Consider the following 17,563-nt stretch of genomic DNA (forward strand, 5'->3'; position numbering starts at 1 on the left):
ACGCGTTTACTAGTTGCCCAAAACCAAAATGCCGAACTTTTACCATACTTGGGAATGCTGAAAATGCTATGAAGCTCCTCATGCAGCGGTAAACGAGTGGACAGATTTCTTATGACGAGGCATTGTAGTTACAGAAAACTTTCGCCAGGGCACTGTGGGTATAGAACCGAAAGTAACTATCTATATCATTTTCCGAGAAACTCAAATACTACAATACTACTAAACTTCAAAGAGCAATTCTATTTCCTGAAACGAGCCCTTATGGCTCGACTTCATACCCACCACCTCCACCACCTCCGCTCCTTCTGACCTCTATTCCAGTCGCAGTCGTTGTCTGGACCATCGGGACCAGGCCTGTCACGATCGGGGTCCTCGCGGTCAGGTCTGCCTTGATCTGGGCCGTCATTGTCAGGTCGGTTTCTGCCAGGCCTGCCTTGATCCGGGCCACCATTGTCAGGTCGACCTCTACCAAGCCCACCCGGCCCATCCTCAGGCCTTCCATCCTGCTCAGGACGGCCCCTTCCCGGGCGCCCCTCAGGTCCATCATCACGGTCAGGACCATCCCAATCCGATCCTCCTCTCCCCGGCCTATGCTCACTTCCCCCATCCCACTCATGCCCCTCCTCCGGCTCAACACAATACCCGCCCCCCACCCCCCGCCGTCGGCGTCGGAGGCACACCCGTAATCCCCGTCGGTATATTCGTCGTGAAACTCCACGTATACGGCGAGAAGCAGAGCAAGCTTGTCCTCACATGTGTTCTAATAGAGCGCGTCGTAACCGGGCCAACGCAGTAGCCGCCCCCGCTTCCAGCGGTCGGCGTGGGCGGGATGCCGGTGATGCCGGATGGTATGTCAGTCGGGAAGCTCCAGGTGTAGGGCGAGAAGCAGAGAGAGGATGTTTCGATCGACGAGATGGTCGTGAGGGCTGGGCTTGGACGGTGGTGGGGCGGGCGGGGCCCTTCGTCAGGGCGTTCTTGGTGATCCTCCGGCCACTTTGTTACAGTAACGGTTGATCCGGGGATGTAGCACGGTTTTGAGTATGACACGGGGGTTGGCTCGAGCGTGATGACGGGAGCGGGGCGTTCGCAGGAGCCGAAATGGGATTGGCAGCCGCGACCGCAGGCGAAGGGGGTATTTCCGCTGGTGTGAGGTTAGTATCAAGGTGTAACGGTGAAGGGGGAAAGTTCTTACCATAGTCCATCGGGACCACAGCATCTTCCGAATCTAGATCCGTTGCAAGTGAGTCCTCTGTGCTCTCCGCACGTTCCATCGGGCGAGATGGGGCTGGAAGGTGGTGGAGTGGCGGGTCGCGGCCGTTTGCATGCGCCGAAACAGGGTTGGCATAGTTCGCCGCAAGCAAAGTCGTTGTTTCCGCTGTTTTGAAGGGTTAGCGATCGAAAAAGGAATAGAATAGTCGGAAGGGACAGTCTTACCAATGACCGTCTTTGCCACAGCATCTACTGAACGGAGATCCCCTGCATGTATAACCCTTACGACCTCCGCATTTCCCATCGGGGGAGACCGATGCTGGTGGTATATTTGGTCTTGGCGAGGGCTCGTTCTCACAGCTCTTCTTTCCTCCCCTGATATAGCAAGTTGAGAAGGATGAGGATGATGGCCTGGCCACCTCTCCCAGCGGCAAACTTATAGAGCTAGAGTAGACAGACGTTCCGCTACTAGAAGGAGATGCTACGCTACTAGAAGATGTTATGCTGCTAGAAGGGGATGTTGTACTACCAGAAGGAGATGTTGTAGAGGCAGCACTAGAGCTGCAGGGCGAAGGGATACTAGCGCCAGCGGAAAAAACGCTTGTGGGTGACGGTGCTTCCGAAGATACTGGAGATGCGGTTGAGCAGGGGACCTTCATCATCCCTCCGCTAGACGGTTGAGATGTGGTTTGTCCAATAGCGCTTCTCAATGTACACGAGCCCATTGCATATGTGAAGTCAACACACTCGCTTAACCCTGCGCATTGGACCTGACAATCCGAGAACGTCGTACGCGTTGGCCCACTTAGAACGGTTCCTGAATGAAGGAGTCCACAGTACGCGCGGAGACAGACGTCCAAGTATTGATACACTTGACCGTCTTGAACTCCGTTGCAGGCAAGTGGCTGCGGAGATGAAGACTCACCAAGCGCGGAGGTTGCACTAGTACTTGATGGGGAGCCTGAACTTGATTGAGCGGCAGAAGAACTAGTTGTGGGTGGAAGGGCTACTGTTGAGCTTGTCAGCGATGAGACCACACCACCTCGAGACGTTACGGTAGAGCTACCAGTAGATGAAGTAGAGACACTCGATGTACTCGTCGACGCGCTCATTAGGGATGATGAGAGCGGGTTTCCGGCCATCGTTGATAGTGACGAGGAGCTTGATATCACAGGTGTGATTGCGGGAGAGAGTGGCGGCGAGCTTGAGCCGACCAATAACTGTGCTGCACAAACCCCGGGCTGATTCCGCGATATGCCAACATTACTCTTCATTTGACAGGATGAGCTCATGCTGGTGTACTGGACACCCACACAGCCATGTGTAGTACGGCAAGTAGATATGCATCCCGAGAAAGAGAGGTTTCCCATTGCTTGGCCGAGGTTTCCGGAGGGCCCGCCCATGTAGCTGGTATTACATTCAACAGTAAAGTCGGATCCGGTATCCGAGTATCCTTGACTAAGACCGCAACAAGCGGCTGAGCTTGGGCTACTAGAAAAAGTGGAAGATATAGTTGAAATTACAGAAGATGCAGTCGTGGAGACACCAAGTGCCGGTGAGCCTCCTGACCCGCTGAGGGAAGACGATATTGACGGGGTAGTGACTGACGCAGAAGCCGAGGTTGGTGAGTCCCTTCTTGGCGATGGCAATGCCACCGAAGTTGAGCTTGGAGCCATGAGCGAAGATAGTGAGCTCGGAGACAGAAAAGAAGATAGCGATGCGAGCGACGGCGAGCTTTGAGCCCCAGGTGAAGGCGAGGACGGCAACGAGGCTGATGGCAAGCTGGGAGCTACAGGCGAGGACGTCGGAGCAAGCGACGATGAACTAGAGCTGAATGCTCTCCTTGCCGCACAAGCCCCAGGTTAATTTGTCGAAGTAGTAACATCATTCTTATACAAGCAAGTCGAGCTGGAAGGTCCTTGGTTGCCAGGCGTGAACTGAACACCCACACAGCCAGCTGTGGTGCTACATCCAGCCATACAATTTGCGAAGGTAACACCACGCACAGATTGTATGCTTTGACCTGGATGATTCGTGTTACATTCAACAACATACTCAGACCCAGTGGCTAAGAAGAGCCCTGCGCTAAGGCCGCAACAGGTGGCGCTACTAGGACTAGGGATGGACGGAGCAGATGAGTTTGATGCACTAAATGAGCTGCTGGCTCCCAAGGACGTTGTGGTCTGAGAAGGTAATACTGGGAGATTGCTTGGGGCACCTCCGGTTGCTACCGATGTGAGAGTTGACGACGACCCTGCTGGGTTCGAAGATGGCACACTGGCAGAGACAGAGCCACTGCTGCTGATGCTCGCGGATGGAGATGGTGGGAAATTACTTGAGGAGTTCCCAGGTGCGAGTGATGTGAGAGTTGACGACGACCCTGCTGGATTTGAAGATGGCAGAGCCGTAGAGATGGAAACGCTGCTGCTGATGCTCGCTGATGGTGAAGTTAGGCCACTGGGTCCTCTGGTTGAGTCGGTCCCGGGCAGTGAAGCTGGCGAGTTGCTTGGAGAAGTTGAGCCTCCAGGTCCACTTGATAGACTACTTGCTGATAGTGAAGCTGCAGATGTACTAGGAGAACTCTCTGGTGGCGAACTTGGTGAGTTGCTTGGTGAGCTGCTTGGAGAAGTTGGGCCACCGGGTCCGCCAGATGAACTGCTTGGTAGAAGCGAAGCTGCCGAGTTGCTCGGAGAAGTGGGCCCACTGGATGCGCCTGAAGAGCTGCTTGCTGGCGTTGAAGCCGGTGGATTACTTGGAGAAACCGGACCACCGGGTTCGCTAGATGAACTGCTTGGTAGAGGTGAAGCTGCCGAGTTGCTCGGAAAAGTGGGCCCATTGGGTATGCTTGAAGGGCTGCTTGCTGGTGGCGAAGTTGGCGAGTTGTTTGGAGAAACTAGGCCACCGGGCCCACTGGATGAACTGCTCGTTGGCGGGAAAGCTGACGAAGCACTTGGAGAATCTGCTAGTGGCGATGTTGGCGAGCTACTTGGAGGAGTTGAGCCACCGGATAGGCTAGGCGGATTGCTTGCTGGTGGTGGAGCTGGCGAAGCTGGCGTGTTGCTTGGAAAGGCTGGGCCACCGGGTCCGCTTAATGGACTCCTGCCTGCCGGCGAAGCTGATGAAGTGTTTGACAAATTCGCTGGTGGTGATGTGGGTAGGCTGCTTAGAGAAGTGGAACTACCGGGCCCGCTAGACGAACTGCTTCCTGAGAGCGAAGCTGACGGGTTGTTTGGAGAAGTTGGCCCTCCAGGTCGGTTAAATGAACCGCTTGGTGGAGGCGAAGCTAGCGAACTGCTTGAAGATACTGGGCCTCCAGGTACGCTGGTAGGACTGCTCGAAATGGTGGATGGTGTATTCCCTGGCAAACTAACAGCACTTGAACTACTCGAGGTTGGTGACACAGACAGCGCGCTAGAAGACATGGTCCCTGATACGGTCGTTATTGTTGTCGTGATTACCATTGGAAGGCTTGTGGCGCTTGCTGTGGTTGGTATTGAGCTTGATGAAGGCTCTCCAACCTTTGTGAAGAACGCTGCCGGCCTCTGATTAGTAGTGGGAGGTCCGTTCGTATACCTCTTGAGAATACAAAGCCTGTTCTGAGTATAGACGACACCGACGCACGAGATATTGGCTGCACAGGCGCCCAAACATGTTGACAGTGGGACATCTGTCAAGTTTGCAATGTCCGTAGTGGGGTCGGTATATGTTGCGTTACAGTTCGGTTGGAAGCAAACACCTCCTTGGCAGTAGGTTTGGCCTTCGGTATACCCAAAACAACTTTTAATTGTGGGAGACGCACTATAGCTTGCGGAAGAAGTCGTTATCGAGGGGCTTGAAGAGCCCCCGGTACTGCTTGAGGATTGTGCAGATGATGACGGTGAAGAAATTTCAGACGGCGATTGAGAAGAGGCTAGACTAGAAGAGATTGACGATCCAGAGAGCGATGTGCTGATCGTGCTAGTTCCAACCAGAGATGATGGACTCGATGTAGCTGTCTGGCTTTGCGATGGGGAAGAAGCAATGTCAAGAGATGACTGCGAGCTCGAGATATCAGACAAGGTGCTTGTAAGGCTGCCCGAAGAATTAAAGCTTGCTGATGGCAACTGACTGCCCAAAGATGGACTAGATGTAGCTGGACCTTGTGGTGGGATGAAGAAACTCCAAGAGGTCATTGCGAGCTCGACAGGCTAGGCACGATGCTCGTAAGGCTGCCCGAAGAGTTAGGGCTTGATGATGACGATGGGCCTCCTAAAGATGGACTCGCTGAGAGAGATGAAGATGCAGATAAAGTTCCCGAAGATTGCGATGAGGAGCCTGGCGACGGACTTCCCGAAGACAGAGATGCAGCAATCGACAGGGACGAGCTACCCGATTGACTAGTCGAGCCAGCCAAAGATGAAGAGCTACTCGCGAAACTGCATACTGCCGAATCGGTAGTGGGGCTACTTGAAGCCGTGCCTATGCTAGATTTAAGCTGGCACGATTTTGATGTTCTCTCGTAAGACACTCCCAAGCAGTTAGTTGTTTGCTGACACGTGCTGATACAGGCCTCAAAGGTAGTCTTAATCAACGCAAATCCAAGGTTTCCAGTAGCATAATTGGTGTAGCATCTGATAGTACATACACCACCGCCAGGCGGAGAGTATGGCGGCCCGTTTGAACTGGGACACAAGCTTGAAGGCGACGATGCAGGCGAAGATGAGGTCGCTGATCCAGAGCTTGATGCTCCACTAAGGGCCGAGGATGGGCTGCTGGTTGACGGTGTTGTTGATCCGGAAGCGTTCAAAGATGGCGAGATAGAGATTGTCTTTGAGGTCGTAATCGAGGCCGACGTAGGAGACGAATTCGTGACCACCGAGCTAGTGACCGACCCAGGCGCTGAAATTGAGTTGGAAATCGGAGACGACGAGCCGCTCAATCTCAGATTGCCTGAGCTTACGCTAGGCTGGGAGCTTGAGCTCAGCTGGCGCGACGTCGGAGATAGCGTTGAAACCATCGACGGGCTGGAGATGCCACTGAGCGTTGATAACGAGAGTCCTAGTCCACTTATTGAGCTGGGAGATGATGCAGACGATGTAGTTGTTACAGATAGCGGGCCTGAGGAGGTTGGAGTAGGCAATGCTGAAGTTGTTCGAGAGGAGCCGGATAAATTATTCGATGTAGTGGATGGGACTGAGTTCATGGATGGGCTAGATTCGCTACTTGGAGGGGAAGAGACACCTTTCCCACCGAATGAGCTGGGTGGAGCTGAAATTAATCTAGAGGAGGTGGATGAAGTATTCGAGGTAACGGATGATACTGAAATGATTGATAGACTGGAACCGCTACTAGTCGGAGGGGTAGAAACTTCTTTTCCACTGAACGAGCTGGGTGAAGACGAAGTCGATCCGGAGGAACTGGATGAAGTACTTGACAGGACTGAATCTGTAGATGAGCTAGAGCTGCTACTAGGTGGGGGAGAAGAAATGTCTTTTCCACTGAACGAGCTTGGTGAGGGCGAAGCTATGGGTGAGATGGAGCTACTACTAGGCGGAGGTGAAGAGACGCCTTTTCCACTAAAGGAGGTGGGCGAAGGCGAAACCGCTAAAGATGAGCCAGAGCTGCTACCGGGAGGAGAAGAACCCCCATTTCCACTGGAACTGAAGAAGCTGGGAGAAGGTGAAGATGCAGAGGAAGAGAACACGCTGGAAGATGAAGGACTAAGCTGAGTGCTGTTCAATCCGCTAGTTGGTGATATTGAAACAAGCGAAGAGAACACGTTGGAAGATGAAGGACCAAACTGAGTGCTGTTCAATCCGCCAGCTGGCGATGTCGAAACTGGCGAAGAGAACGCGCTGGAGGACGCGGTCCCAGACGGACTGCTACTCGATGCCCCTGATGATGATACCGGACCCGGAGAAGAGGGCGCACTTGAGAGCGAACTTAAAGATAGACTGCTGCTCGACCCTCCAGACGGTGATACCGAAGCCGGAGAAGAAATTACGCTTGAGAACGAGCTTCCAGAAAGACTACTGCTCGTTCCGAGAGACGATGATGTCGGAGACGGCGAAGAGGCCGAGCTTGGAGAGATTGCCACTGAAAGGGTAGTGGGAGTAGTCGTTGGAACTGATGATGGGGATCCTGAGACGCTGCCTGAAGTCGTTGCGGATACAGAAGCGGGACTAGTGCCGCTAGTTGTTCCGAGATTCAATGACGTTGGAGACGGCGAAGAGGCCGCGCTTGAAGAGATTACCACCGAAAAGGTAGTAGGAATAGTCGTTGGGACTGACAACGGAGACTCCGATGCGCTACCGTTCGATGATGGTGATCCCGAAGAAGCAGTAGACGATAAGACGGAGGAGCCGGCAGTGAAACTCGTACTAGAGGCGTTACTGAAGATTCCCGATACTGAAATTGATACTGAAGAAGAGGAACCGGTACTGGCACTCGTAAAAGAAAAATTGCTAAGGGTCTCCGACACCGTAATTGATATTGACGAAGAGCTCGAAGGAAGTAGATATGCTACGCATGTTCCTGGGGCGGACACCAATTCCGGCTGTACATCGAGGACGATGAAGAAGCACTGTACCGTCGCTTGGTAATATACCGCCTCATCACAATCGGAATTTAATTCACAATTCTGGACGCACTGGGTAAACGATAACCCGTTGTGGGCCGAGCTTTCTGGATCTCCTGAGTACAGTTCATCGCAAATAACTTGATATGTGTGGCGTGCGGAGGTCATGGTAGTTCCGCAAATCCCGTAGCATACTGCCGCAGATGGTGTTGCAGAGAGCGCACTCGACGAGATGGTCTGGGATAGACTGCTTGTTGCTGATGTGACACTAGGTGATGAAATACCGGTACTCGGTTGTGTAGCCGCTGATGAAGAGAGTGTTACACCGGACAGACTGCTGGACGCTCCGTGTGTTGATGTTGGAGATGACGTAGATATATTCTGTGAGAAACTGCTTGTTGCTGATGTAATGCTTGGCGATGAAACACCTGTACTCGATCCAGTGCTTGCTAAGGAAGAAATTGTAGTATTTGACGAGTTGCTAGGTCCTCCAGACGTCAAGGTGGGCTCTGATACGATATTGGTCGTACTAGTCAAAGTAAGTGACGAGAGCGCTGAGGAGTTGCCAGTATTCGACGCGGTACTCAGAGATGGGCCACTACTGGAAGAGGAATTTCCTGGGCTAGAGGTAGAACTCGGTGCTGAGATAGTACCGCCGAATGACGAAGATGCGGTAGATGATTGGCTACTTGGGGACGAGAGAGAAGCTTCGGAAGAGCCCATAGTTGAGCTTGGCGCGGCGTTTAGAGAAGAGCTATTGCTGGACGGTGAAGATCCTGGACCCGATAGACTGCTTGATGATGAAGTACTGAGAGATTCAAAGGCCGAAGCTGCTGGAGAAAGCGTCTCCGAAGTAGTTACCCCAGAGGAGTTAGAGGAGCCAGAGAAAAATTATGAGGCTGGAACTAGACGGCGTAGAGCTTGGCGGCGACGTTGGCACTAGTGAAGTAGAACTAGACAAATTGAGAGTGGAAGAAAGCACGCTGAACGACCCTGGAGAGCTAGTGGGTGGTATAATCAACGAAGGCGAGCTAGGGGCTGTCGAGAGGCTGCCAGTGATGGAGAAGTTGCTACTCACTCCGGTCATCGAAGATGAAGAACTTATTGATGAATTACCCATCGTAGTGGTAAAAGATGGCAAAGATGCTGATTGGGAGACGCCGTTGGTGCTGCTAGAAACCGTGAGAGTAAGATTGGTTCCAGAAGTAGATAGAGATAGGCTCGGGGAAAAGGGGCTTAACGCAGAAGAACTCGAGGGAAGACGGTAAGCTGCACAAAGTCCTTGCACGGTGGCCAGCTGGGCGTTTGCCGCGGGATCCAAGTGATAACAGTGAGAAGGATCTCCACCTGGGACCGCTGCATACCACAATACCTCGCCGCAAGCGACATCGTAATCACAGTCCTGAATACACTCGGTAAATGACAAGCTATACAAAGACGATTCTTCTATGGCTTGATACCAAGCATCGCATAGAATTTGATAGGTGCCACTGCCGGAAGCGAATGTAGTGTTGCACAGGCCAGCCCACGCTGCAGGCGACGAAGTGAAAGCGAGCGCGCTTGAAGTAGTAGCTGTCCCTGACAGTCCTCTAGTGGTGTTTGTGGTAGTCGGCGATGAGATACCTGAGCTTGAGCCGGCCGTCAAGCTTGACGACGACGTTGTGGCGGATGGACTACTGCTGACTGATAGTGGCGTAGTTTGACTCGTCGAAAACGACGAAGAAGACACCGCACCGCTACTAGAGTTTGAGAGGCTTGCGTTACTACTCGATGCTGGAAGGCTAGATTCAATCGATGATCCAGAGGAGAACGGGCTCGCAGAAGATATGCTGCTACTAGGTTGCGTTTCGGATTGATTCGATGATACCGAGCCTGATGCGACACTACTGCTACCACTACTGACTAAACTAGAAGCCGTAGGTATACTTTGTGTGCTGTTTAGGAGTATTGAACTGACTATCGAAGACGCATTAGACGATGGTGATACCACGGCAGTCTCGATGACGACGGATGCCGAAGTAATTGAGACACTACTTTCCGAGCTGCTCAAAAGTGGAGAAATGACTATCCAAGAGACACTAGACGATGGCAATACCGTGGGACTTTCACTAACGGAAACCGAAGTGTTTGAGGCACTTTCTGAGCTGCTCAAGAGCGGTGAACTAGCCGACGAGGATACGATGGACGACGTGGGCACCACGCTGCTCTCACTCAGAACGGGTGCCGAAGTGACCGAGATGTTCTGTGGGCTGCTCGACAGCGGCGAACTGACTGTCGAGAACACGCTGGACGATAGTGATGCCGTGGAACTCTCGCCGACAGCGCACTCCGAAGTGACCGAGGCGCTTTGTGTGCTGCTCAAAATTGGGGAGCTGGCCAAGGGCACGCTCGACGATAGTGATACCACGCTGCTGTTATTGACAACGGGCGTAGAAGTGAGCGAGATACTTTCCGAGTTCGAGGGTGCAAGTGAGCTGGCAAGCGAGCTTGAAGAAGAAGTCAACGAACGCGAAACCCAAACCGCAGCACATGTGCCAGGAGAATTGATAGATACGGAGCCGGAAATTGTGACTTCTATCAAGTAGCAGATGCTTGGCGATCCTGGAATGAACCACGCCTCATTGCAATTGCTAGAACCTTCACACGCATCTACGCACTGCGAAAGTGATTAGGCGGAGCTGTCAGCACTATACTGCGCGTCATCGCCATATAGATATGTACCGCAGTATACTTGATAGGTATCGCCTGAGGAGACCAGATTACTACCATCTTCCACTCCACAGCACATTGCTGCAGATGGAGTAGAAGATATTGAGCTAATTGTTGTGCTTCCTGAGAGGTTGCTTGTACTAGCGGATGTTCCGGAAATACTCAGTTCTAAAGAAGTGGGTCCGGTCGATGGACTTGACATAGATGGGCTTGAATAAGACGTGCTGCTGCCAGATTGCGTGAGAGATGGAGCAGACGATGATTCGATTGACGACGATTGAGTTGATAACGAGGATGGGCTCGAAGTCGTTGTGCTGTTGCCAGATTGTGTGACAGATGGAACCGGGGAGGATTCGATTGACCACGACTGAGTTGAAGATAAGAACAGGCTCGGAGTCGACGTGCTGTCGCGAGATGGTGCGAAAGCTTGAGCCGACGAGGACTCGATTGACGACGATGGTTCGATTGACGACGTTTCAGTCGACGGCGAGACACTTGATGCTCCGCTCGAGGGTGTATTGGATAATGACGCCGATCCTGACGACGGCACCACGCTGCTCTCTACAGATACAGATCCCAAAGTAGACGAAACATTCTCTGAACTAGAGAAAGCAGTGGAGGTGACCGTCAAGCTTGCCGAAGAAGATAAGGAGCTCGGGAGTCGTACAGCTGCACATGAATCAGGGTATTCGAAAGTAACAAGATTGGGGTATATGAGCTATATATGATAGCAGGTTCCCAATGGCGATCCGGGGATAAACCACGCTTCATCACAAGTGCTAAGGTCTTCACATGAACCCACACAATCTGCGAATGACGGGGCAACGGTAGTGTTGTACTGTGAGTTGCTTGAGAAGAGGTAACTGTTACAGTAGACTTTATACGAGTCTCCTGAAGACGCAAGCGTACCGCCTTCCGCCACTCCACAGCATGTCGCTACATATGAGGTTGAAGAGGGTGAGCTCGATGTCGAGCTTCCTAGAATATTGGTCGCCACGCTTGAAGTCTCAGAGCTGCTGGGCTAGATTGTTGAGATCAATGGGGAAGATGAAGGACAAGAACTGGCATTTTCTACGGAAGAAGAAAAGGTTGAAGACGTCACGGATGACGATGAAATGGAGATATTTAGGCTACTGCCCGTGGTCGATGAATCTGTTGCGGTGGCTGCTATAGTAGAGCTTGATATCGACGGTCCGGGAGAAGCGAAACTTGATGTGGAGAGTGTAAGACTTGAGCTACTTTGCGATTGAAACTGCTCAGGAATACTTGATGTCTCAGAAGCGGAGTACGGAGAAGATAGTGATGATGACGGTACCAGGCTCACGGAACTCGATTCTGAGGATACTGCAACGCTCGAATTGCTCGGGAGGGATACCGTCGGTTCGGATGACTGGATCAGACTTTGGTAAGTTGGTGATGGGCTAGTCACAGCTGGAATAGAAGGGCTCGAAGTCACAGTGTCGATACTCGAAGCCGCCGAAGACGACGTCAAAGACTCTGACAATGTCTCCGAAAGAGAAGTCGAAAGTAGGCCGCTGCTCGACTCGACGGAAGATGGCGGGGGGTTTAAGGAACTATAACTTGTCGATTCCGCTGACGATGTCAGAGATTGTAATAATGACCCCGAGAGAGAAGTAGAAAGTGAACCAGTGCTCGACGCGACTGAAGATGGCAGGGAATTCAATGAGCTATAAATTGTGGATTCCATTAACGACGTTAGAGACTGTGATAATGATTGCGAAAGAGACGTCGAAGATGGGCCGGTGCTTGACGCAACCGAAGATGGCAGGGAGCTCGAGAAGTTATAGCTTGTAGATTCCGCCGACGAACCCGAGAGCCCTGGGCTCGTCGAAGGCACCAAGGATGTCGACGAAAATGCACTAGATAATACCGAAGGCTTGTACGCCACACACACATTTGAGTCTGGGTAAGGGTATGCGTCCCCAGTAGATCCGAAGCAAGCTTTGTTCGATTGGAACCAAATTGCGTTGTCGCAATAGGATAAGTCATTGCATGTATGAATGCAGTCTTCGTACGTACCGCCTGACATGTACGAGATATTCGATCCTCGGATAATGCCACAGCTCTGTTGATACACGTCGACATCATCCGTAATAGTTGCACCGTTAGCATAACCGCAGCAAAGAGAACTGGTGGGAGAAGGCGAAGAAGTCGACGATCTAGAGTGACTTGGCCCCACTTGCAGTCCTCCGCATGCATCGGAATCATAAAGAGGAGGGTCTCCAAATACGGTATTCAAAAATTGACAGTAACCTTGTATTTTGCTTGCGTCGGGCGGATAGTAAGCCACGTCGTTGCAGTTTGTTTGATCGTCGCAAGCATTCATACAGTCCTCAAATGTGGGCTCGATATACCATCTCTCGTTCATGCCCTGGTATTGACCGCACTGGACTTGGTAGATGCTTCCCGTGGAATAATACGTTGTACCGTTCGCCCTCCCGCAGCAGATAGAACCGGCAGGGCTTGCGCTCGGGAAACTCGAGCTGATGGACGAGGAGATGTCAGGGCTGGCGATCGCTGAACTCGAAACCGTAGACGAAGTGAGGCTTAAATTTGCGATTGGAGAACTCGAGCCAGTGGAGGAGAATAGGTCGGGGCTCTCGACCGGGGAACTTGAAATTGTGGACGAAGACAGGCTTGGGCTTGCGATCGAAGAGCTTGAAACTGCCGATGATGAGAAGTCAATGCTGCTAGAACTAGATGTGACGCTCGGACTCTGAACCAAGGCGTCACAGGTTCCTATTTCAGTTTGAGGGGTTCCTCCAACAGCTCCCTGCTTGAGATAGCACGTGGAGCCGCTCGTATAAGAAAGATCTGTACATCCCGAAGCATTTGCGCATCTTGTCATGCAGTCCACAATTGAGCCGCCAAAGCTTGGGTCGCCAAGATTGTTGAATGTTTTGATCACATCATATTGGACCAGGAAAGGGGTATTCTCCAGGATTATTGTTGTTGTGTAGTTGGCGATTCCGCCACAGATGCTTGAAGGCGTAGGAGATGGTGTTGACAAGATCGATGATGAAATTGAAGAGATTGATTCTGCCACCGTCGAAGATGTTGAGGATGAGGAAACATAACTCAAACTAATGTCCGCTTGAGATGATGGAGACGGACTCAGTGCCGAGGGCGTAGTTTCGAAGATTGTTGAGGACGCGCTCGGACTTTGAGGGCTCGACAAGGTGGATGTTTGGCTAGTCGATTCTAAGGACGACGATACTCAGAGGACTCGAAGGCTCAGATGACACAGACGGCTGACTGGGGCTGACCGGAGGAGGCGACGTCGGAGATTCCGAGGGCAGTGATACTGATTCGGAGGACAGCGAGGACAGTAACACAGCCGACGACGAGATCGAGGCTGCCGTAGTTTCAGTCTCAGACAAGGAGCTGGTAGTGCTTGATCCGGAGGAGCTACCCGACCCCTCAAGTGCCGACGTTACGGATGCAGAAGAGATCGAGTTAGGTAGACGATACCTAGCGCACCAGGAGCCAATGCCCTGCAGTGTCTGTGGGCTTTCAATCTGATACAAAAGGCAGTATGTAGTCCCGACTGAACCGTCACTATCTGGGTAATACGCTATCTCGTCGCAAGTGGAACTCAGGTTGCAATTCTGAGCACAGTCCGAGAATGTAATACCGGCAATGTAATTTCCTATCGGGTTTGCTGCGTAGTAAAAGCCACAAAGGATTTGATATGTGCTGTCCCCAAATATCGTAGTACTGCCGCCTTGTCCACATGCACAGGGAGTGGTGGATGAAGTTGTCGCGGACAATGAAGACGAAGTCCCGGATATGCCACTCGTCGTGCTTGTGATTCCAGTCTCGGATAGACTACTAGGTGACGATGGCGCTGAAGACAGCGTGGAGGATTGCGCCAACATGCTACTTGCGCTAACGATGCTACCAGTCCTAGATATGGTATCTGTAGTGCTTGTGACGAGGCTGGAATCGGACAGACTATTTAGTGATGATAAGGGTGTCGAATATAACGTTGGGGAACTCGATACTACCGAACTTGATGGCCCGGCTATAACTACTGCGTCGCATGTTCCAGTCTCAGATGATGTGGTTCCTAGACTGCCTTTAAGGTAGCACGTTCCTCCTAGCGTGTACGATAGGTCCAAGCAGAGTGCGTTATTTGCGCAGGCCAACAAACAGTCATTAAAGCTTCCATCGAAAATTGGACTTCCGAGATTGTCATTGGATTTAACAGCGTTTGCTTCGATGAGGAACTGCACCCCGCCAACAGTTGCAGTGGAGTAGTTGGCGAAACCGTAACAGTCGGCAGACGAGGAGGGACTGGGACTCGAAATGCTTGGCGAGCTGCTGATGCTTAAGGAACCAAACTCACTCGACGCACTAGGCAATGAGGGTGACGAGGATGCAACTGGAGGAGAAGCAGATGAGATAAGTATTGCGGATGACGATGGGGTTGATAGTGGACCAGCACTAGATGATTGTGTGATAAGCATGGCATCGCATATTGCTGGTTCCGACGTCGTAGGTCCAATATCCTGCTTAAGATAACATGTGCCGCCATTAGTATAAGATGAATCAACACAAGCCAGCTGTGATACGCAACTATCGATACATTGCGTAAAGTTCAGGTTGAATAGAGGGTTGCCGAGATTATTGGTAGATCTCGTGACATCCGCGGTAATGATGAAGGCGAGGCTCCCACTCGTGTATGTTGAGCCGCTGAGTCCATAGCAAGGATTGGAAGGCGATGGTGCGGGGAAAGATGATGCCAAGCTCGAGGTTCCAGATAGCGAGAGAGAAGCTTGTGTACTTGAGCTTGTTGTGGATGACACTAGAGAAGATTCCACTGTGGAGGTCGCAGATATTGAAAGGGAACCTGAGGAGCTCAAACTTGGCGATGAAGTCGAGACCGCTGACGAAGTAGACACATCAGGCGTTGACGTAGAGGGTTGCGTCCAAGACGCACTGGTGCTACCAGACTGCGAGATAAGCAGTGCATCGCAGGTCCCTGATTGAGGCGTTATGTCCCCAACGCTCTTCTTGAGGAAACATGGTCCATTGCTCAAAAAAGACATATCTACGCAACCTGGGGTCGCCACGCATTCTTCTAGACATTGCGTGAAGTTGATGTTGTAAAGCGGGCCACTGAGATTGTCGTTTGACTTGTACACATCTGCTGAAATAAGGAAATCTTGGTCAGCGATGGTGACAATAGTGTTGTTCGCTAAACCGTAGCAGGGCAGTGAAGGCGATGGTGAAGGAGCTGATGAGCTTGCACTTGAAGTCTGAGCAGACGAGGTTGCGACGGATGACGAGCCCGGCTCCGAAGACAGCGGAAAAGATAACACTAGATATGTAGAGGGAAGCTCTGACGATGAAGCAATCGAGATTGTCACGGACGATGACCCAGGCTCCGACGATGGCGAAGTCAACGCTGGAGATGAAGAGGGTAACTCGGACGATGAAGCAGTCGAGGTTGTCAAGGAATATGACCCAGGCTCATAAAAAGGGGAGGATGATACCGTTGGAGATGGCGAGGGTGTCTCGGAGGACGCAGCAGTCGAGGTTGTGAGAGACGATGACCCAGGCACCGAAGATGGTGCAGATGATGCCGTGGGAGTTGACAAGGGGAACTCGGACGACGGAGCAGTCGATGTCGCCAGGGAAGAATAAGTAGGCGCCGGCGACTGCGAGGAAGAGAGCGTGGAAGATGAGGAAGAACTCTGTGCCAAAAGTACCGCATCACATGTCCCTAATTCAGCCGTAGTAGTTCCACCAGATCTCTTGAGGAAGCAAGGCCCACGATTCGAAAAGGACAGATCAACACATTCCGGATTTGCCGCACAGGTTGCAATACAATCCGTGAAATTCAAGTTGTAAAGAGGGCCTGCAAGGTTGACGTTTGACTTGCAGACATCAGCTGAGATAAGGAACGATTTCCCTCCGGTCGTATATGTAGAGCCATCCCCTAGTCCATAGCAGGCCGCAGATGGAGACGGCGTGGATGCAGACGAAGAAGATGAAGAGCTGGGCACAGCAGACGGCGAGGAGGATGGCAGAGATGAAGAGAATGACATTGACGATAGCACGGTAGAGGTAGACTGCGTAGAGGACAACTCTATAGATGAGGAGACTGGCGTCGACGATGATACCGTAGAGGTAGACTGTGAGGTAAGCATAGCATCACATGTACCCGGCTGGCTCGTGGTCGTTCCCACCGACTTCTGAAGAAAGCAAGGCCCGTTCGTCGAATAGGAGAGGTCAACGCAATCCGGACGTGCCGCGCAAGCTGCGATACATTCTATGAAGTTCATGTTGTAGAGAGGGCCAGCGATGTTGTCATTTGATTTGGAGACATCGACTGCAATAAGGAACGCCTTGTCTTCGACTTCGTACGTCGATCCATCGCCTAGGCCATAGCAGGCGGCTGAAGGAGATGGTGTAGAAGCAATGGAGGATGTTGGGCTGGAGACCGCTAGACTTGATGAAGGCGATGAAAAAGATTCCGTGATGCTTGAAAGAGCTGATGATGAGCCCGAAGCAGAGGCCGATGGGCTGGACGATGGGCGGGACAGTGGTGTGCTGGGTGACTCTGAGCTTGACGCGGACGAACTTTGATCTACGGGGGATGAAGTAGGCAGGAAAGAGCCGGATGGTACTGAGCTTGATACTGCGAGGCTTTCAGTGACAGAAGACGACAGAACTAGAGAGCTGGGAGAAGATGACGAAACATCGATTGAACTTGAGGGCGGACTGGAAGTCGCCACGCTCGAGGTGCTCAATGGTGGACCAGGAATGCCATATGCCGCGCAATAACCTGGCTCATCCTGTATTGGGTACGATCCGGCTGTTATCAAGTAACAATAGCCAGGCGCAGTGGGAAGGTACAGTGCCTCAGTGCACTCAGAATTGTCGTCGCAGTTTTGGACACACTGTGCAATGTCAATACCAGAGATCGCGGTGCTGTTGCTTGCTTCAGACCCTGGGTACCAGGCTCCGCAAACGAGTTGATAGTAACCGCCACCAGATGTCACAAAAGTGTATCCCTCAGTTTGGCCACAGCATGCTGCGGCAGAGGATGACGAGGAAAGA

General features: G+C 52.0%; 3 protein-coding genes across 3 annotated transcripts; 2 read left to right on the top strand and 1 right to left on the bottom strand.

Moving 5' to 3' along the window:
• Positions 1 to 469: 469 nt before the first annotated feature.
• BDZ99DRAFT_180614 (uncharacterized protein) lies at positions 470 to 1,584 on the bottom strand. Its single transcript, XM_033713049.1, has 2 exons — positions 1,193 to 1,584; positions 470 to 1,141 (listed from the first exon to the last, which is right to left on the bottom strand). The coding sequence occupies exons 1-2, from the start codon at positions 1,456 to 1,458 to the stop codon at positions 631 to 633; spliced, it is 777 nt and encodes a 258-aa protein (XP_033581559.1). The 5' UTR covers positions 1,459 to 1,584; the 3' UTR covers positions 470 to 630.
• A 126-nt stretch (positions 1,585 to 1,710) lies between these two features.
• BDZ99DRAFT_515381 (uncharacterized protein) lies at positions 1,711 to 4,755 on the top strand (the record flags this gene model as incomplete). Its single annotated transcript, XM_033724968.1, has 5 exons — positions 1,711 to 1,885; positions 2,192 to 2,383; positions 2,684 to 2,896; positions 2,957 to 3,070; positions 3,452 to 4,755. 5 exons carry the CDS (start codon positions 1,711 to 1,713, stop codon positions 4,753 to 4,755), a joined length of 1,998 nt encoding a protein of 665 aa, XP_033581560.1.
• Positions 4,756 to 5,229: 474 nt separating this feature from the next.
• BDZ99DRAFT_494548 (uncharacterized protein) lies at positions 5,230 to 12,155 on the top strand (the record flags this gene model as incomplete). The annotated part of the gene is made up of 14 exons (XM_033723319.1): positions 5,230 to 5,274; positions 5,817 to 6,867; positions 7,012 to 7,773; positions 8,038 to 8,697; positions 8,735 to 9,029; positions 9,285 to 9,454; positions 9,686 to 10,332; positions 10,504 to 10,650; positions 10,915 to 11,169; positions 11,209 to 11,314; positions 11,372 to 11,431; positions 11,522 to 11,697; positions 11,735 to 11,879; positions 11,915 to 12,155. The coding sequence occupies 14 exons, from the start codon at positions 5,230 to 5,232 to the stop codon at positions 12,052 to 12,054; spliced, it is 4,659 nt and encodes a 1,552-aa protein (XP_033581561.1). The 3' UTR covers positions 12,055 to 12,155.
• Between the last annotated feature and the right edge of the window lie 5,408 nt (positions 12,156 to 17,563).

This window comes from Mytilinidion resinicola, assembly GCF_010093595.1.
Source record: "Mytilinidion resinicola strain CBS 304.34 unplaced genomic scaffold BDZ99scaffold_3, whole genome shotgun sequence".
NCBI lineage: Eukaryota > Fungi > Ascomycota > Dothideomycetes > Mytilinidiales > Mytilinidiaceae > Mytilinidion > Mytilinidion resinicola.

Excerpts from the sequence above, each read along its gene's own strand:
- BDZ99DRAFT_180614 (XM_033713049.1), bottom strand. The coding sequence starts at position 1,458 with ATGCTGTGGCAAAGACGGTCATTGGTAAGACTGTCCCTTCCGACTATT. Across the intron at positions 1,142-1,192 it reads TGTGGTCCCGATGGACTATG|CGGAAATACCCCCTTCGCCT; the intron begins GTAAGAACTTTC and ends ACCTCACACCAG.